Here is a 22,206-nt window from a genome sequence, read left to right as displayed (position 1 = left end):
GCTAATATTCCCATTTTCTAAAAAAGAATAGATGCAGGATTAGAAAGAGTAAAATACTAAACATTTAGGGCCAACTCAAGTGGGAAAACACACTTTCTTTTCTTCTAAAAAGAAATAGAAATAAATGTGAAAGGGTTCATGCTTGCAATTATGGGATCTAAGTATATACCAGCTCCTAGGTGTCCTTAGGAGAGTTTGAAGTATCATGCTGCCTGTCTCTCAATGGTAAGGCACTTTTTACTGTAGCATATTGTTTTATCTGGTCAAATTTTCAACCTTTCGGAAGCCAAGGTGAAAGCTCAAACTTCTTTGCTAAAGTATATCCATTGTGTATTAAAATATCCAAGATGATTCATTCAGTCAACCCAACATCTACTCATCAGCAGGAGAACAAGCTAAGGAGGCATTATATCTTTCTCTAGCATAATACTTAAAGTGAGGCATTCCAATCTAAAAGGTAGAATTGTTCCTTTGAGTAAAATAATTAATGATCCCAGCAGAAGGAAAGCTGTTACGAGAGAGACCTCTAGTGGCATAAAATGTGTGTAACTAAAAACGGTTTTATTGTTTTTGCCTAGCTTGTACAATCTTAACTTTGCTTTACTAAATGGTGAGCATATTGTTTTTGTTCCTTCTAAATTTGGATAATTAAGGGGACCAGTCGTCTCTCTAGATACACAAACCTTCCATTCATGATAATGAAAGTTACATCCCGAAAATTGAAGAATTACTGTAATGCTTAATTTACTGTGCATACAGTACACTATGATACAAAATCAAGGCTGATACGTGAAAATGGAGGCCCAGGGAGACAGATATTATGACAAGAAGGGTGAAATCTGGATAAAAGATGTATGTAAAGGTATAGGACTATATGCTCAGCTAGAGTAAATTGGTGTAACTCCACTGACTTCAATAGAGCCATGCCAGGATCTAGCCCAAAGTTGTTAAGGGATATAACAATCTGACAAATTAAAATACTGCTACTGCTACATGCAAGTTTTTAAAAATAATATTTAATATTTCAAGCTACAGGAGCATTTAGTCTGAAAATCTTGTTTATTTTACAAAGGCCTGTTCATGGAGCCCTGACATGGATGAACACTCATGGAGGTGACTAATCCCACAGGGGAACCAGAGATTGGGATTGCTCATGTGAGTAAGTCACCAGCAATCCTGTTGCCTTTAACATTTAGTAAGGGTTTGCCAACTGCTATTATTCTTAATTTGTAATTGTTTATTTATTTATGTGTTTATTTGTACACCACCATCGAAGTGCCATTACTTAGCAGACAAAAATGACAGGTTCCTGCCTCAAGGAGTTAGCAGTTACAATTACTATTCAAAGCCTGAATCCTGAAACCCCTTCTTTCTTCCTGGGTATAATGCTATTATGAGTGGTCCCATTGGCATCATGGTAGTTAGCCCAAAGTGCTGTCCATGGGACAGTTCACAGTAACAAGCACTACACCCAGGGTTTACACAATCAGGCCCTGTGTGTGTGAAAACCAGCAAATTAATGATAATCATGATTTTTTATGAACAGGTACGAAATATGCGGAGACAGAGATATGGGACATGCAGTGTGTATCAAGGACAGGTTATCAAAAAGAACCTGTCTCTAGATTATGTACAGTTTCACTTGACTGAAGCTTCATGGAAGATTAAGCTTCTTTTGTTCTCTGTGCTATTTCACATAGATCAGTTGATGATGTGCAGAATAATTTTAACCACATATTAAACAGTGGTTAATCTAAGCTAAGGATATGAGCAAATATGAATAGTAAATAGTGTTTATTAGTGTTAATGCTAATTAGAGGTGGAGTAAGCAGTTCATCAGAGATTTAAATCTTCAGAGTAGGAAGCCCTGCAAAAATTATTGGGCCCGTTTACTGTAGTACTGTTTACCAGCTAGTCTCCTGTGTGGTACATAATTTAAAAAGGAATCTGTAATTCCTGTCTGAATTGTAAAGAATAATTTCATAATTATGACTTCTCTGGTGACTGACTTCTGGAACTGCTGCGACATGGGAAAAAATGGGCAGAAAGTGTTAAAACCCCAGGATATTGTGTCAATGAGTTGCAAGTAATTGAGTCTGATTTTTAACAGGAGAGTGAGGTGGAGTTGTGCGGTTCTGTAGCACATAAAAATAACATTGTTTTGTCCTTAAATTATGGCATTTTCAAAATATCATACTTTAGACTTTTGTTGGCCTCAAAGGAATGCTTAAAGTGCCTTTTCTCTTGTTAAGATTTTATTGATCTCTTTTGAGACCAAGGGAGATCTAATATTTTGCAGATCTATTTTTATTTTCAGCTTTTGCCCTAATTTTTCCACTCACCTCTAATTTTCTTAATTTGCATTAATTAAACTCTCCTCAGACATGGGAGGATGATGGCATTTATACAGTCTTTTCACCAGGCAAGTTATTCATATTTCTCTTAGGCCTTATACCAATAGTTCTCAGCTAATGATGAAGGGGAACTGACAGTTACCTAAGTCTGAGCATTTTCTAAAATCGGGCACTCTGATTCGGAGGATGGACACCTGGGGGTGGCAGCTGGTTTTGCGTGAAATAAATACCAGTAGGTCAAAATACCTGTACACATAGCTTTGTTTTCTGGATGACAATGAGATCATTGGAGAAAGGAAAAATAGATTGTTATATTTAGAACCAATTAGATCAGTGGTGGGCAACCTGTGGCCCGCGGGCCGCACACTGCCCGCCAGGGTAATCAACTGGTAGGCTGCGAGAAGGTTTGTTTACATTGACCATCCACAGGAATGGCAAACCACAGCCACTGGGAGCTGTGGGTGGCCATGCTTGTGGATGGTCAATGTAAACAAACTGTCTTGCGGCCCGCCAGCAGATTACCCTGATGGGCCGCAGGTTGCCCACTACTGAATTAGATTATAAAAAGAGGAGAATCAGGAAATGGAAAAACTTGTTCCCAGAAGAGATCTAATTCCTTCTTTACAATTGTACTATTTTTTTCCTTCATGGAAGGCTATGATAATGTACAGATTATATGACATAGTCTCTCTGACCACCTACTTATTTTTGTGTTCCCATCAGGCTAATGCAATTCTAGGATGCATCAGGTGAGGTACAGTATTTTCAGTAGCGATAGGGAAGTGTTATTGCCATTATACAAGGCACTGGTGAGACCTCATCTGGAATACTGTGTTCAGTTCCAGTCTCCCATATTTAAGAAAGATGAATACAGAATTGAACAGGTGCAGAGAAGGGCTACTAAGATGATCAGAGGAATGGAAAACCTACCTTACAAGAGGAGACTCAAGGAGCTTGTCTTGGTTAGCCTAACCAAATGAAGGCAGAGTGGAGATATGCTTGTCTCTATAAATATATCAGGGGGATAAATACCAGGGAGGGAGAGGAGTTATTTAAGTTAAAGGCCAATGGTGACACAAGAACAGATAGATATAAACTGGCCATCAACAAGTTTAGGCTTGAAATCAGACAAAGGTTTCTAACCATCAGAGGAGTGAAGTTCTGGAACAGCCTTCCAAGGGGAGCAATGAGGGCAAAAAACTTGACTGGCTTCAAGACTGAGCTTGATAAATTTATGGGAGGGATGGTATGTGGCTCATCTGCCACTGCTAGCAGCAAAAATCCCCAGTGACTAGAGCTGTGGCACTAGATGGGGAGGGTTCTGATTTACTACAGAAAATTCTTTCTCAGATGTCTGGCTGGTGGGTTTTGCCCATGTGCTCAGGGTTCAACTGATTACCATATTTGGGGGCGTGAAGGAATTTTCCCCTAGGTCAGACTGGCAGAGACTGGGAGGTTTTCACCTTCCTCTGCAGCATGGGGCTTGGGTCGGAGGTCACTTGCTGGTTTAAACTAGAATAAAGGGTGGATTCTCTGTAACTTGAAGTCTTTTAAATCATGATTTGAGGACTTCAGTAACTCAGCCAGAGGTTATAGGTCAATTACAGGAAGAGGTGGGTGAGGTTTGGTGGCCTGTGATGTGCAGGAGGTCAGGCTAGATTATCATAATGGTCCCATCTGGGCTTAAAGTCTAAGAGTATAGGAATGGAGAATAGGCACAGCAACATTATTTTTAACTTAATGTAAGTTACCATCTGTATCCTTTAGAGACAATTTACTGTATTTTATTGTTTGTTTTTTGTTTTCCCTGATGATATTTAATTACTGGTTTGGGTCAGATGGATTATGTCAAACCACTTCATACATGCCCATGTAAAACCCCCTTCTGTCCCCTTTCACCATCAAGAAACTACAGGAGAAAGAATAGTAAGTGGTGGGACACAGGGATTTGTTATGTGAATATGTAGCCACAGATCAGAGATCTTAGAACAATGGTGCTGCTACAGTACTATTTGCCCTGCCGTATTTCTTAGATTTACTCATATTACACTGCATGCTCAGATCTTGTTACCTCTAATGGGGATGTTTCTTTTATCTCCCCAGTTTTCTGTTCTCCACAAAACAAACAGCTTTGACCTTTGTACATTTCACTGTCTCTTTTTAAAAAAGCCCTGGTTTTACTACTTTTAAGGGCTTTAGTTAAACATCTGCGTAGCCAAACAAACTGCCCATATACCACTCACAAGCCAGGCATGTATTTAGAAGTGTATTTTCTATTTAGAGTCATTTGGGATCCTTTGTAAACTTTATTTATAACTGGTATAGAAGGCCAGATTCTGAGCTCAGTTACCTGAATGTAAATCTGAAGCCATTGAATTTATATCAGTATAACTGCAAACCTAATCACCCAGTGTCTTAATCAAATGTCAGCTGTCTCAGATGTCTCTGTGCAATTGGTACTGTGGCCTTAAGAGGAAATTGCCAGCACCCTGTAGTTGTGAGCTATATAGGTGAGTAAATCAGAAGATTCTGGAAGAACAGTCAGCTGAGAACAGTAAGCACTGGGACTTCTTGGTATTGATGAGGGAGACTTAACCAGCTTGTGATGTTACACCCTCATGCCAGCTTTCCTCAGGGCTCAGGTGAGAAACAAGACTTTCTTCCCTTCCTTTGTTAACCTGTCACGGCCAACTAGATCAAAGAGTTATGGGGTCAAGGCAGTATTGGGATTCCAAAACAAGATAATGTTGTTCTGATGCATATCCACAGGCACAGTAGGCCACAAATATTGTAGAACCACAGAATTGCAGTTACATCTAAAAGGCACGTAATCCCTTGTATTCATTCTATAGTCATTCATTCTATGTATTCTATATATTAACCGTCTGTAAAGCATAATACAATAGCTATTGTCATATGCTCTAAGCCAGGGCCCAAAGACTCTGAGGGGAGTAAAAAAGTGTAACACAGACATGGGTGATAAAAACTAGAGCTGGAAGGAAACTACAAACACAAGTTTCACAAACATGGGTTCTGATTCTGAATAACTATTTGTTTTGACCATATCTGTGCCCTGCATTAATTGTTATTCATCAACATCTGTATGAATAACTTTTTGTTCCTATGCTAGGAAGCGGCTGATTAATAACGTTCACTCATCCAATCAGAGAGCAGGAATGATACGACAGGATCTGGACCAACAGTCACATCCCTCAAATAAGAAATGCCAAATAGTTTAGGCAAAAGTTTGTGAATACCCTATAGGCTGAAATATATTTTGAAACATTCTTCAATACTTGTACATAACAAATACATTTGTGGAAATCTATCAGGATTGGCAAAAAATTCACAAACGGCTAATGTCATCTGATAATATATTCATAACTAATCATTTGACTGGTTCTAATAAGTACCATCATTCTTCTAGGTCACTTTCAAGGTGTGAAAATCTGAATAAGATGACCCTATCAACAGCATATATTGCTCTAAAACAACCAATAACATTTGTTATGTGTTTAAATGTACCAAAACACCTCAGTAACAAAAAATGCCACAGAATTCCAATGATGCTGTGTTGTATCGTTTCCCAGGGGTTAACTGTTTTGGATGAGGGGCTTCAGGGTATATAAACTGAAAGTAGGAGAGAGAATAAAGAAAAGAGGTGGTGTGGATCTAGGCTGTCAAGCAGATTCCTAGCCCACAGCAGGTCTTGTTGGCTCTATGAGCTATTGCTGTCATCGTAATGCTTTATAAAGCAGGCTAACCCTGAATGGATTCTGTGTGCCAGAGAGCATATAGTCTGTGTTTTGGGCTATCAAAAGCTATTCTTTAAAAAGTGATAGAAAATATTTTCTTGTCCTTTACTAGAAAACAGAAATCCTTGGTGTCTTTTATTTCTACTGATTTTCTCCATTGATTGAAAATAGATAGTAAAACTATACATTGCTCATAAAGGCACATTTCTAAAACATCAATTTTTGTTTTATAAATTATAAACAATCTCTGAAGTAGCAGAAAATATTTTTTCTATAAATATACATTATCCTATATAATTTCACTGAAAATTTGAACCCTTGATCATATATACTTGCTAATCCCTGTAGAATAAAATAAGCAAGGCTTTTGTGTGTTTTCTTAAATTTTCATGGAGAGATTATTATTAATTTCAACCAGCCACATTTTCTGTAGAAATTTCTAAATCTAAATGTGCCTTGAAACTTCATAAATCCCCACACTGGATTGTACCTGGTGTAAATCAGGGCAGTATTTGGCCCCACGGTTTTGTTTATGCATCATAAATAAGGCCCTTCATAATTTGTGATATTGCAGGAATTGCTAATCCCGCAATATTAGGCTTCCACCAGAATTTTAATTTTAATTAGCTTACTTTTCACAGCCCACAATTTTGCATACCTTTTGAAGTTTGTTACACACACTTTTCCCCCATTAGTACAGAAGAACTCCATTTATGCAAGCTGACAGTAGTGGGGCTCCGGCTGTCAGCTGCGGGGCAGAGGGGCTCCTGCTGTCAGCCTCACACATTAATGACTGCAATAGAGTTGCAGCAAAATGTCTGTTTATCAAAACAATTAGCAGGCATAACATAATACTTGAGTGTTTAGAGTGGTCCCACAATTTTTTCTTAAACAAATAGGTCTTCTCTGGCTTTTCCAAATTTAGGTCCATTATTATTTTTCCACAGTTTTACATGTCTTGTCCGCAACTCATCTGCAATTATTTGACAATCATCCTGCCATTCAAGTTGGGCCTCAATCATAAAGAAAATGATACAAAAAAATAAGGTCAGGGTGTGATCTGTTTAAAATCGGTCTTCCAGACTGACCCAAAACAGAGAAAGTTCTGCTCCAGAATGAGGAAAACTGCTACTTGCATATCATAAATACACAAGTATTTCATATTTTCCAGCAGTTATAGGCTTGTTTAAGATAGTCATGAGCTGTTTTGGCAGATACTTATTAATGCATTTTAAGCCTTTTGTTAGCTATAGTCTTCAGTCATTTTAGTACATTGAGAACTAATCTTCAACTCTGTCAGTCCCATTTTGCATTACAAATCATTTGTAGTTTTATAACTGTCATTTCCAAGGACATCTGGAAAAGATGGATTTATGAAAGGTTACCGTGCATTCTAAGAAGGCCAGGAATTAGCATGACTTTGTAAAGGTTCTTGTAAATTGAGCAGCAGCCATCACTGGCAATAAGCTGTTTTCTGCTCTAGTCAAGTATCTTTATTTAAATATTAAGGGAGAGATATGACCTTTGACCTCAAAGATCACTATGATACAGCAATAGCACAATCTATTAGCTGTCAATGAAGTATTATGGCCCGGGCTCTCTCAAGACACCTATTTGCGGACAGTGTTATAATAACCCTTCCATTAGGCATCCCCAAGGCAAATAACCTTGGCTTTAACAGAGTCAGTTTAAAATTCCTTGGAGTAACATTAAGAGAATATCTGGTTTGTGTCAGTTTAGGATCAACTGCCAGCATTAGTCCCATTCTGTAAACTGTAAGTAGCTGCAGTTTTATTAGAATTATTTCATACATGACCACAGCTAAATATTAAATACAAAGAATGCAAAAACTCATATTGCTTTCTACTTCCTACACAGAATATATCTATAGTTTAATGGACACTTGACAGGTCTGAACATTTTAAAACACAACTCATTTTCTACTGTATACATTTCATTTCATTTGTTGATGGAAAATACACAATGTAATCAGAATTAAGTTCCACAAAAAAAAGAATTTGTTAAATAAAATCCTGGGGCAATATACAGTAAATGTGATAAAAGGCAGTATAGATAACATTCCCATGAGCTGGCAGGTTATCCTATATAAATAGTGAGGTGCATCTACAATAAGATTAGTATAAGAACGGTATAAAAAGCCTATAAATTTTCAAGTGCGGTGTCTCATTTGTCTCAAAGTTACATTTTCTTACAATATGACCAAGACCAAAAGTTTAGGTCCACATCCAATTGTTTTTCAAAGTTGTGGGATGTTTAGAACAAGCCTTTTAGATTTTTTCAGGTAAGTAAATCTGCTCAGACAATACCAATTGCACAGATTTTGAAACTACAACAGGTTCCCTAGATCTATAAAATAAATTGCAATTGTTTTTGCTCCTTTTACAAGAGAAAAGCTCAAGTCTAAAGTCATTTTCCCTCAGCGGTAACAATCAAGGTCAAACTCCATTAAAATGCTTTGAAAAATCATAGCTGTCACTATCAACTACTAAGGATCCTATTAACATTTCAAATATTTTGGCCAGTATAGTGGGTTTAGTGTCTCTTCTGAATCCCACTTTGATACCTTAATACACATGACTTTCATCATTGAAATATAGCAAACAATCAAATGCACTAACTGTCAGGAAATTATCACAACATAAAATTAAACATGGTCATTGAGGAGTTCTGGTGGCTTTGCAAGTGCAATTTGTGCCACACAATCCTACACATTATTTCCTAATGCTTTTAATAATTGAAGGCTAGCCATCCCTTATGCGGGACAAAACCAGCCATGGGATACAAAACTGCATGAGTTTCCGCACCTCCACACTGCTTCCCAGTCCATCAGGCAGAACCCTCACTGCAGAATGGCTTTGATGGAGCCAACATGCCAAGACATCCCCCTCCAGCTACTGCCGCCAGGACTCCCCCCAAAGGAGGGCTTACACACTGCAGAGGAAGAAAGCACCTGAATTAAAGCTAACACAGTCAGTACTAACTTGGGGAGTTTTCTCTGCAGAGTTGCGAAGAGTCCATTGCCCACCTCCTCACCATCTGGAACTCTTGACCTTCTTACAGGGGGTTCTAGGTGACAGGTGACATGAAGAAGTGCTGCCAACCCTTCTGTGGTCCACCCCCAACTGGATTCACTAGGATTTGCCCTCTGCACCCACAAAACCAGAAGAAACAAATTCAGTTTGTTTCAGTTAGAGATATTCAAAACAACTGGCATAAAAATCTGAATTAGATTATAACATCATCTCATCTGTTATCAGGATCTTCCATCATACTATGGTCCCTGCATGATGCCCCAGCATACAGGCGCCATGAAAGCCCCATCACCACTGGAGAGAGACTATTCCTGGTGCAGGCATTTTGTAGGGCCACCATAAGAGTCCTTCTGCTGACCCCCCACTAGCCCCAGCACAGGGACCACACCAGTGACAGCAAGTGGCAGGCCTGTACCCCATCTAGGGATGCTGGGCAGGAACTCCCGCAGAGGCAGTCAGCTATTACTTAGGGTATGTCTGCATTTCACCCTACATGTGCTTGCCAATGGTGTATGTGAGCTACATGCTGCAGTGAAAGACAAGCTATGTCCACACTGTAGTGAAAGGCTCTGGCAAAGGGGAGGTAGCAGGGAAAATCTCTGGTAGTGGGATGCTAAAAAAGCAGCGTAGACAGGGGGAGGCACTGCTTGGGCATGTAATGAACTGTGTAGGATATATACCCTAAGGTTCTGGCGTGTCTATACTCACCTAAACACTGCCTCACCATCTACACTGCTATTTGTACCTGTGCTACAGGGCCATGCAGAGTATGTACTCTACACACCACTTATAAGGAGTGTGCAGTGTAGATATACCCTTAACACAGCCCCCTATTTTATCCCCTGGAACAGCTAGAGTTAGGAGTGTACAAAGAGGTGCACAGTCTCTCACCCAGAGTTACATAATCCTTGCAAGCTTATCTGGAAAACAAAATGTACTTCAGAAGCAAATAATTAAGTTGTGTATTATATTTACTTTTTTCAAGCTTACAGTTGCCTTATACCCTATCATGTGCGGTAACTTGCATCCTCAATAAAGGACACTTGACTCTTGGCTCTTTCTGCCTTTAATGCTGCTCTTACAATCATATTGGATACAACCCATTTTGTTTCATAGGGCAATACATGGCAGAATATAGGATGTAATTTAAGGGGTTCTATTGATATAATAAATTACAAGAGGTCTGCTGAAGCAGTTTATGAATGGTAGTAAAAACCTGAAACTCAATTACATCATTAGAATCATGTACCACATACACGTATTATTATTTATAATACAGACTGAGGGTCCCAAGATGGGGAAGATGCCCTAGGACTTGGTGCTAAAAGCTGCTAAAACTTCCTCATCCCCCTTGCTCGCAGATGTGCTTCTGGAATGGAATAGGAGAACAATACTTACAAATTCTCTGACACAAAGGAGGAAAATATTACTGGACTCTGTAATATGCCTGTCATGTTTTATTTAGGGCTAGATCCTTATACTCTTATACATTTTGAAGAGCACCTTATTCCACATATAGACCCATTTGTGGACAAAGGCACTGCTCAGTGTGAATAAAGGAAGCTGAATCTGGCACTTAGATTTCAAAATACAGCCATGAAAAGAATCTGTCCCAAACTATAGGACCTGACCAGATAATCAGAGACAGAAATAGCAGACCTATTGCTTTTTTCTTCACAAAACCAGCTCATCTACAACCCCCAACTTCTTTGCCCACAGTTCTCACCAAATTCTAGCCCCCCCCCAAAAAAATAAAAAATAGCTCACATCCCCTATTCAGACCCCAAAACACCTGCCCAAATAAATGGGTTTTACGAAGGCAAAAGCCCAAAGAAAGGCAAAAGCATTTTGCATTCTGGAAAAGCATTTTGCTGCAAAATGTACTAGTTTGTTTGTATACTACATTTATAGAAATGTGAAATAAGCAGTTATCTGCACAGAAAAACTTATTTTTACTGTCCTGCGGATCGGTACCAGACAGGAGCCAATTGCCTGGGGTGGTTAGCATGACAATTTCTCTCCAGTCTATCTTTCCCTGCTCTTCCACTTTTTGAACCCTTCCAAGTGTCTGAGTGGGGGTACATGTACATTCAAATATGTGTATGTCCAACCATCATGTTAATTTTATAAGGGCCAAATTCTCCTCTCCTTTACAACTTAGTTAATCTCAATAGAGTCAATATACATACTGCTAAGGATTAGATAATTGCTTTGCATAACATAAGAACTGACCCTACTTCTTGCTGAATTGAGAAGAAGGTTGAATGGTTTTTAACACAATACATTTTTCATTTTCACATTCTTCTCCTCTACCCGTTGAATCTGAAAACTTGACTTTGCAAAACCTTACTGCAAGAGAAGGCACTGTAAAGTCAATAGGGCTGCTCCCATAATCAGGGAATATGCGTGAGAGTAAATTTATTCAATGACATCTAAGATGTCTGGAGCTAACATAATGGAGTCCTGGTCCATGACTGGGGCTGCTAAGCACTATGGTAATACAAATATATACAGGTCTGTCGCATCTTACGCACATTTAACATGTGCAAATTCAGCTTTACGCGGTCGGCAAAAACAAAAACAAAAAAAAGAGAAAAATAACAATTTAAATACTGTTCCTGTAGTGCAGGCGATTGCGCCCGCCATTACACTCAATGTAATTTTGAGTATACGCGGTTTTCGCTTTATGCGCTGACCATGGAACGGAACCCCCGCGTAAGATGAGACAGACCTGTAATACTAATTCAGTGGGTTTTTCAGAGGGCTAAGGGAGTGAGGTAGCCAATTCCCATTGGATCCCAGTGAAATGTGGGTACCCCAAGGACCCTTGGAAAATCACAGCTTTAAAGTGAGTGTATATATATATATAAACTGTCTATGACATTTCATAAAAATGAGAGCCAGGATGAGTAAATAGCCCATCTTGATCTTTTAAAAATATGAATAATTATTATTTATGCAGTGGTACTAATTTACCTTTAGTGGCCCTCTCCGCCAGGCCCAGCTGGGACAGCAGCACCCAAACAACTGCAAATGAGGGGAAATGGGAAAAAGTACATCTTTACTCCCTCCATCTGGGAGCAGCTTCCCCCTGGGGAGGAACAGCTCAGACACACAGAACAGGGGGAGCGGAGAGAGAGACAACAGAGGGGTGTCTGGGATCAAATGCACCTTCCTCCTCCAGGAATGCAGTTCTATTTGAAAAGGGTAAGAGGAGAGACAGCTGTAGGGGTTTGGGAAGAAGCACTTGTAACCCCACCCTATGGAAGCTGAGGAAGTCCTGAGAGTAGAAGGAAATGAGCCCCCGTCTTTCTCTTTCAAAAAAAATGAAGACAAAAAGAACGTTGGATTGTGGATCCATTTTGGGAACCTGGTTACCAAGCCCAGCCATGAGCTCTCAGCTCCCTATTCTTCCGATCTCTGTCTGATCGAGAGCTGCCATTGGCCCCTCAGTGCCCCTTTCCTAGCAGCCCTTTCAGTTGCCACTGAGCAAGGTATCACCCCTCCCCTTTAAAAGTGCAACAGATTCCAATTTGGCAGTTGGGGGAACAAAAATGCACCTTCTTCCACACTCCTTGCCCTCAGATGTTTTGGGCTTTGTCTTCACTAATGCCAAGGTTTTTTGTTTGTTTGTTTTTTACACTGAGTTAACAAATCCCGATAGTTATCGCACTGTAAAATCCTAATTGTAGCCAAGGCACTTGTAGTGCATACTGTGAGGAAGCAAGGTGGGGTTTGCACTATACTCCCCGCCAGTTGTTGGCTGCGCCTAGCTTACCTCACAGCAAAACTAAGTGCCTTGTCTCTACTATGATTTTACAGTGGGATGGCTAATGTGTTAATTACCCCTCACAGCTTTTTTGTCAACACATTTGAATGGTGTTGTTGCAGCTTTCTCAGACGCCTGTTGCTGTCCCAGTTTACCACAGCCCTGCAGTGATGTAGGAATCTACCTAGGTGGGGCTTCTACTCACAGTCAGGAGGAAAAAAGCAAGACCGTAAGAACAGCCATACAGGGTCAGACCAATGGTCCACCTAGCCCAGTATCCTGTCTTCCGACAATAGGGTGACCAGATGTCCCGATTTTATAGGGACAGTCCTGATTTTTGCGTCTTTTTCTTATTTAGGCTCCTATTACCCTCCACTCCCTGTCCCGATTTTTCACACTTGCTATCTGGTCACCGTATCCGACAATGGCCAATGCCAGGTGCCCCAGAAGGAATGAACAGAACAGGTAAACATCAAGTGATCCATCCGCTGTCGCCTGTCAGAATACATCTACACTGCAATGTAAGCCCAGGGTTAGTAGAACTCAAGTTAGCAGACCCTAGGTTTGTTAACATAGAGCCTGAGCATCTACACTCATTTGTAACCCCAGGTTAGGAATTGTTTAACTCTGGGTCCCAATTTGGGGCTCCAGCATCTACACTGCATTATATGTGCCCAAGTCCAACCACCCATATCCACTTCTTAGCGCCCTTCCAAAATGCAGCCGCTCTAGGCCTTTGTTCATGGTACAGTGTGGGTAAACTTGATTGTCCACCAAACCTGACTGTGCAGAGCACAAAAAGTCAGCCCATGGGATTGTGGTAAACTTTTGGCGGACTCCCAGAGCACAAGTCCAGTGGGGCTGCATCTACACTGCAAAGCAATAGAGCTTGAACCCCTGACTCTGAGGTTGAGCCCTCGGTTAGCATGATTTGTCTGTAGAAGGAAGGGGGAGACGGATTGAGCCTGAGTTTGAACACTGGGATTACATTGGAGTGTAGACATACCCTCAGGAGCCACTATGGGTATGTCTACTCTGCAACTAAAACCTGTGGCTGGCCCATATCAGTGGGCTCAGGCTGCGGGGCTGTAGATGTCCGGGCTCTGGGACCCTCCCCCCCAATGGGGTCCCACAGCCTAGGCTTCAGCCCAAGCCAGGGGTGAAAGTATTTTAAAGGACTTACTGGTACGCTGGAGTCCTGAGTGGGGGCGTGGCCTCAACCAGAAGAGGTGTGGCCTCAACCAGAAGGTTCGGGGCCTTTAAATCACCCCAGAGCTACCAGCTGCAGAGGCAGCTGGGAGCCCCAGGGCTCAGGGGCAAATTAAAGGGCCCAGGGCTCCAGCCACCGCGGAGCTCCAGGCCTTTTAAATCACCTCGGGAGCCCTGCCGCTGCTACCCGGGTGGCAGGGCTTGGGCGGAGATGTAAAGGCCCCGATGCTTCTGTCACTGCAGGGAGCCCCGGGCCCTTTAAAGCGCTGCCGGAGCTCCGGGCCTTTTAAATCCCCGCCCAAACCCGGCTGCCAGAGCTCCGGCGGTGATTTAAAGGGCTCGGGGCTCCACATTGTGGCGGGAGCCCTGGGCCCTTTAAATCACCCCCGGAGAAGCCAGTCCAGTCTGGCACGGCATACCGGACCATACCGGCTTACTTTCACCTCTGGGCCAAGCCCAGACATCTACACTGCAATTTTATAGTTCTGCAGACGAAGCCAAGTGTGCCCAAGTCAGCTGATGTGGGCCAGCTCTGCATGTTTAATTGAAATGTAGACATATTTAATATTTTTTTACATCTAGTGTAACAATAAGTAACAGTAAAAAAGACTAATGTTGGCCATTCACTCACCCTGATGCTTAGTTTTATGGTCAGTTGTATCAGTGAGTTGTACCACACTTTCAAGCACATCTAGCTGGTATGGATAACATGCTGAACCAAATCATCGGCCAAAAACTTCCTCTAAAGTACCCACCACAATTGTGCTTCTTTGGTAGTTCCAATGCACTTTCCATTGGATCTACACTGTCACAAGCAAACAACTTTAAAGATTAAAGTGAATGCATAGTTGTAAACAAAATAACATCTGAATGATAGATAGCTAAACACCGTATAACAACTTCCCATTCATGCAGTGAATGGGAATGATGGTTTCATTCAGAGGAAGCATGACATTCTTATACCAAAACACGGAGCTGAAGAAAAGGTGGCATTAAAAGCCACTTACATCTTCTCTTCAATAGGCAGTTTATTGGCGTGCGTCCCCCAATCCATCTGATTCCACCAGACACTGCCAGTCTCCTCGACTGGGACTCATTACACTTTTTGCTATAGAATAGGACTGGTGGAAACATATCAATCAATTTCAGTGAAAAATTGGAAAGGAAATTAACATTTTTCATTTGGTTCAAATTTTATGGCAATTTTCAATGAACGTTTTTTAAATTAAATGAAAATTTGTTTTGTTTAGTTTTGAATGTAAGAAATTTTTCATAACCATTGAAAATTACTAATTATTTCTTAAGATTTTGGACATTTTCCCCTCTCCTACAAACATAGAGTTACTCATCACATAGACAAGCATAGGAGTCTGCAACGTTGACTATAGTATTGTTTTCAGCAATCTGCCTTTTCCTAACATAGCCTCTTATTCCATTATAATGCTTGAATGATTCACAGGCAATGTTTCCAATCCACTTTTCCTAGCTCATGAAACTTTTTAACGAAATGTTAGCATTAGCAGGCACCAGATGTTTTGACATAAGGAGAAGCAATATGTAAATTTTAATCCATGCTAGGAACAATAGCCCGCAGGCACCTTTTTCTTATTACATGAATCATATACTTAACCACAATGTGGTGGATTATATCAAAATCATCATCATCCGGAATACAGTACCCTTGTCTTGTGGTTGCCAATTAATGAAACTGATATATATTTAACTTGATGGGTATCAGTGATTTAACCAATAAGCCTTAGCATACTTCACTATTGTACCTCCCCCCCCCCTATAATTAGATTTTTAGCCCTGCAACTGATTAGTATCAAAACTTCTGGGTTTTCCTTTAATCTCCCATCGGTTGTCAATACAAGTGATGCTTACATCGAACCTGATTGGCTATCATTTGCTAACATCGCCATTTTTAATCAAGCAGTCTAACACACAGTGTCTTTCCTAATCGTTTTAATAACTTCTGATTGGATTTCCTGATGCTATTTATTTAACCATTAGGAGCTTGATTCTGCAAGATGCACCTCCATTCTTCAAATGGAATTGAGAGTTCTCAGCACTGCACAGAGAATCTTTCACAATCAGATCTGTGTATAATGTATGCACAAGCAAAGTTTCCTTCCTTTTAGCTAATCACAGAACTTTAGTATGCAAGTAATAATTAGCCTGTTCAGTTTTTAACATTAATTAGGGAAATCTTAATGAATGGACTAATGGAATAATAATAATAAAGATGACAATACTATCTTCATTTTAAATAAAATGTTTATCTAGTGCTGTATAAAACAACGAAAATCCTTATTTTCAAAGAAATAAACAAAAATGCTACCAAAATCCTAGAAATATATATTCCTATTTAACAATATTTGTACTATTCATATACATAAATGCCAGCTATATTCTTGAGATGGCACTTCTGATATTAGTAATTCAAAATGTTCAACCCAAATCCTAACCTAATTAAAAATGTTGCCTAATTATCAGCTTTAAAAATTTTTTACATCTTAAAACACAATATTCTGTTTATCCTAGGTTGTCTGGGGAACTTCTAGTATAGTAAAAGATTTTTGTAGAGCATCTTAGTGATTTAACAGATACCATCATGCCTGCTAGCAATTTTGCAACATTCTGAAAACACTTTCCATAAATCAAAGCCTTAGCAGCAGGAATAAGCAGACGGCAGGAGAACATATTAAAGAATATATCAATTATATTCATTAATGGATCATGATGTATCCTAATGGACTAAATGTTTAGCAGTTGTGAAGTCTAGTAGGTATCTCCTCAGATGCTCTTGGCTGATGTTATTATATTGTTTTGCAGTGAGTTCTTAGTGAGTCTGGACAGTGAGATTTCACAAGGGATATATAAAAAAATGTTTTAATTTTAGTTCTTTAATTGTATTAATATAATAAACATAAAATACCAGGACATATCAAGTGTATTTTTATAAAGATTGCATGTACAGTATGTAATAAAGTATATTCTGTCACATACATTTACTTAGAAAACAAGATACTGTATGGTTAACAATGAAAAATAGCAATTATTATAAAAATATTCTAGTCTCATGCTAGTAATGTAAATGCCTTTACTGATCTAACAGATTTAACATAATTTTAAATTACAATAATTTTACAACCTCCATTCATATATACAGCCCTATTAAAGTCAAAAGGAATTATAATAACAATGTTCTTATTAAGATTAAATGACTGAATTATATTTATTCCTTTACCCTATAAAGCAACTGCAGTTCTGTTTGTTAAAATGTTTGCACTTACTGTACCTTTTCAAACAGTATCCCCAGTGTAGATAGTGAAATAATTTAGGTCTCATTTCTTAGTATAGTATCTATATCCATTTCATGAATTAAACAAGATGGTAATATTTCAACTCCCTTTCCTTTTGTATAATTATCAGTTCACTGGTTCATGTATACTGTAAGAATATGACAACCAGCTTTTAATATGAAAATGGGCAAAAGCTCCTCATTTAACATATCTGTAAAAAATGAAGATAGTGGCAGGGGTGCTGGAACAATTTGTGTAGTGGGGGTGCAGAGAGCCATTGAACCAACCTGTAAACCTTGTATATGATGGAAACCACTTCAAACCAGAGGGTGCTGCTGCACCCCCAGCACCCCTAGTTCCAGCACCTGTGGATAGTGGATATCCTAGAAGAATTGTAGGAGTTTTCTTTCTTAGGGCCTGAGTCATAGACACACTCCACACCTCTTGTATAGACTTCAACAAACAAGGCTGTATTAGAAATAATTTGGACATAGTGCTCATGCACCAAAACCTGCAGTCCCAATACATAAGTTACTCATTGACATCAATAGGAGTTTTGCTTCAGGATTTGTCCCCATATTCATCAAATCCCTTTCCTCTGCACAGGTGTGCAATGAAGAAAGCATTGTGCCCTGGTTTAAAAAGTACTAAGCTTTAGTACCATCTCCCTAAAGCTGAGCTGACACAGAGAATTTGTTATTCTAGGAAGTTTTGGATAGTGAGACCAACACAGAGATAGCTCTGGCCATCTAGCCTTCTCTGAAGCTTCCTTAACTCAGTAGGGCCTTTTTTGTAAGCATTAACATGTTTGTATTAATAGATCAAACCAGGAAACTATAGACTCTGCCACTAAGCAGCCAACTTAATTTTCTTTTTCCCCCAAAGATTCATCCCCTAGCAGATGGGTCGGAGAAGTATTTTCCACTCTATATCACTGATTTCAGGGGTGACACTATATCTTTTATTAAGTTGTAGTAATTCATGAAAATACCTAATGATTATTTGAAATGATGAATTTCTACTGGAAAAATGATTTGATGGCATTGACACGGCATTATCATCATGTGCATTAACATAAGCATTTTCATGAATGACTACAGCTTGATGAGAGTGTAGTTGTTGTCAATATATTTATTTGCAGAGACAGCAGTCAGTATCTGGAAATAGAAGCACCGCCTGTTAGATTTCTCATGCAGAAAATACATCTGGTGTTTCATATTGAGGGCATTGTAAGATGAATAAAAATGAACTTTAAAAAAATTCATGGATGCACTGTAATACTTTTTTAGGGCAGCACTTGTAGAAGTGATTAAATTCAGAATCTTCCTTAAAGTCAATATGGTTCCTAGGTATGGTCTAAAAATTCAATGGGAAAATCATGTAACACATTCATATTTAATTTCTTTTTCTCCATTATGAGCAAACTCACATTGGTGTATTTAAAACTAATGTAGTAGAAACTACAGCACAAAGACAAATGAAAATACTTGACATTAGCCAACAATTCCCTCCCTTTGGCGGTTGAAATGGGCAATACACATCGTAAATTAGGAATCTGTGCATGAATGTTACTTTGGATATATCCTATTTTGTATTTGACTTTCACTACAAGTTAGTCCAGTGGTTCTCAACTTATTTATCATTGTGGGCTACATATGCGGCCCACAATGTATTACCTGGGCTGCAGGGGACGGGTGGCAGTCCAGACCCCAACCCCAGACCCCTGGAGCTCACGGCACCAGCTGGCTGCCCGACCCTCAGAGCTCACAGGGCCTGGCGGCTGCTCCACCCCAGACCCCCAGAGCTTGTGGGGCTGGGCGGCAGCCCCAGACCCTGTCACTGCAGGCAGCCGGGAACCCAGATCCCACCACATGGAGAAGCCGTTAGCACACAGCTGAGCTAGGCCGCAGCTGTGTGCTAATTGGGCCGCATGTAGCCTGCGGGTTGAAAACCGCTGAGCTAGTCCCTGACAAAACTGTGAACTCTAGTGAAGTAGGCTCTTCTCCTGATGACCCTAGTTTACTGAGCTATTCTAATTAAAATGGCTCTTCTTCCTATATTCAATTCCCTTCATGCTCCCCTTCCCTATGTTCTTTAAAAAAATACTTAACATGTCAGTTGTTATTATTTATTATTTGCATTGTAGTAACAACTAGGGGCCTCGATCAAGGATCAGAGCCCCATTGTAATAGGCACTCATACACTCATATAACAAGAAGAGAGTTCCTGCCCCAAAGCACTAACAGTCTAAATCATTTGATTTATATGAGCTAATAGAACTCCTTGAGTTGACAGAAAAACTCAAATGTTTCCTTTAGACAGATAGAGATGGGTTTTACTACATGTCTGCAATGCTTTCTAGACCCTTGGATGCAATTATACAATTTATAAATCGTTGTCTTAAACTCCTAGCAATGCACTGAAGTCAGTCCAAGTGAAATGGAATGAGAAGATAAAATTCCATCAAGAGTACACCAGATAAGGAAACTATAGACCTCAAACTGTTTGGATATGCTGTAGCTCACTAGTCAGGCCTGGGCTATGGCCCCTGTAAAAACATTTACCTAAGGGAACTATCCATTTAGCAACCTGAATGGATATTCCAGGAGGTCTCATTTGACTTCTGGGCACAATTTGTTTTTTTTTAAAGAAAATGAATCTATCAGGGTAAAGACTTATTCTTGGACAATAAATGTCCATTCACTCAACTAGCAGCCCAATTGACTCTCCCTTAGCTACTCCACTACCCCTATCTATAAGATACCTTTTTTAGGCAGGCTCTGGCAGAGCAAAGTGGAACACAACACTTTTACTTTTGAAACATTTTTTGACTTGCACCAAGACCCCCACAATGATCTTTTGACTCAGTTGAGGAAAGCTTTGAAGAACTTGGGCCCGCTCAATTTCCAGTGTATTACGATTAGAATTAGAATGATTGCACATCATCTATTCCAAGTATATACATCACTCTCCAACATCCCACTATGTACAAAAATCATGTGTCTTCTACCTGCCCTCCAACTGCCAAACCTCATGTTTTGTGAGTGCCCAATACTAGCATGTTAGAAAGCAGTGGATCATATCAATAGGTATCAGGAATATCCCTTATGATTCCAAGATCTGCCTACTTCATTTTTATAGTGAATCTAGAGACGAATTTAAAGTGAAATTCTCTCTGACAAAATGTATATAATGGGAATCCAATGCATTGCCTTCCATATCAACTGGCTCATAGACGTAGGTATCAAATTAGATATAGTCCATTTAGAAAAACCTTATTATGCCATAACAGGAAACAAGGTACAATTCACATCTGGAAAAAGCTTTCTCAAGAAAAACAGTAGAGAGAAGAGTTTGCAACAAAGAGCTGGTGTTAGCCATATTAGCATTAATGGCTGTTTTTATTTGTACTAACTGTAACACTGAATATGTTAATTGTGTCTTGAACATACCTGCATTCTTAGTATGTTCTGTTGCCTGAACAGAATCTGCCTTGAAGCTGCTTAAACCTTACATCTGTTTCTGTCTAATTAATTCTTTTAAATCACTATCATTATGTTAGTTTTTGTTTTTCTTCGGTTGCAGTAAAGTGTTCGAAAATAAACATAAAATATTGGATACTTTTCTAAATGGGAATAAAACGGAAATTATAAGGATTCTAAAAACAACTTTATGGACTTTGTGGTTTCATTATAAAAAGAAAGAGATGCAGTTCATGAAGCACTGAATTTATGCTGACTTTACTCTGACAAGAGCGATGTGCTCCCTTTTTTTGATGTTTGTAACCTCTCTATTGCAGGAACATCACATTCAAACATTTCCTCATTGTTGTGTTGCAATTGTATTCATTGAAATTTCTCCTTTTCACTTAAAAAGAAATTAACAAATATTTCTGACTAAAACATCATTAAATTTGAGAGAAGCGAGTGGTAGATTCACAGAGCATTTGAATATGTTTTTGCAATGTGGGTGTTCATTTTCCTGGGAACCATCTTAATACTGCTGTGAGAATGCGGGGGGGAAATGGCTAAAGCCTTCCCAGTGAATAAGGAAGAGTTTGTGCAAATGCTAGCTCTGAACAGATGTAGTCAATTTTGGGCAAAGAGATATGAATCCATGTCCATCTTTCGTCTTTCTGTGAAATATGCACTCACCTACATCCTACCCATGCAGCAGCTTATGTGCACAACAGTACTCCACCTTCTTTGAACTGAGTACAAACATCACACTTAAATTCATAACACAATCTCTTAGCACCAGCAAATGATTATAAAAATTAATTATGCCCTTTCTAGTTTTAGAAATCATCTCCATCATCTGTGCTAAAGCTACTTCTTCTGCTGCTCTCTTTTGATGCAGCAGGCGATATTGAAGACAAGAGTGGATCTGTTCCAAATGGCGATATTGTGTCATCCAGCAAGATTTCCTCCAACCTTTGTTCTTCTTTTGAAGCAGCGCTAAAAGACAAATCGGTGAAATGCGAGAGAGGATCAGAAAAGGCTGTTGATCCATCACAAAGGTCAGCACTTGGTCCATGTACCAGAACCAGTTGCTGAGAATAGTCTATGGAATTCTCCTCTGGATATGTCTGTTGCTTGATGACCTGGGCAGCTACATCCACAGCACTGAATGAAGACATGAGTGGTAGCCCATGTGCACGAGCCTGTATTTCTAGTTCCTATGGTTTCAAACAAAAAAGATTTAAATAATGATTTTGGAAGGGAACTTGATTTCTTTAGAAGGTAAGAAATAGACATACAT

At 39.5% G+C, this 22,206-nt stretch overlaps 1 protein-coding gene across 2 annotated transcripts in view; it reads right to left on the bottom strand.

Annotated features, from left to right (window-relative positions):
• Positions 1 to 17,092: 17,092 nt before the first annotated feature.
• TFEC (transcription factor EC) overlaps positions 17,093 to 22,206 on the bottom strand; it is a 205,736-nt gene continuing 200,622 nt past the window's right edge. For both annotated transcript variants that reach the window (XM_054023771.1, XM_054023780.1), the window contains one exon: positions 17,093 to 22,123. In XM_054023771.1, the coding sequence (XP_053879746.1) occupies positions 21,743 to 22,123 (381 nt within the window). In that variant the 3' untranslated portion in view covers positions 17,093 to 21,742. The remainder of the gene's footprint in view (positions 22,124 to 22,206) is intronic.

This window comes from Malaclemys terrapin, chromosome 1 (assembly GCF_027887155.1).
Source record: "Malaclemys terrapin pileata isolate rMalTer1 chromosome 1, rMalTer1.hap1, whole genome shotgun sequence".
In the NCBI taxonomy this organism is placed as follows: Eukaryota; Metazoa; Chordata; order Testudines; family Emydidae; genus Malaclemys; species Malaclemys terrapin.
Note: the sequence above shows the minus strand (reverse complement) of the source record. Positions and strands in the feature narration are given on the sequence as shown.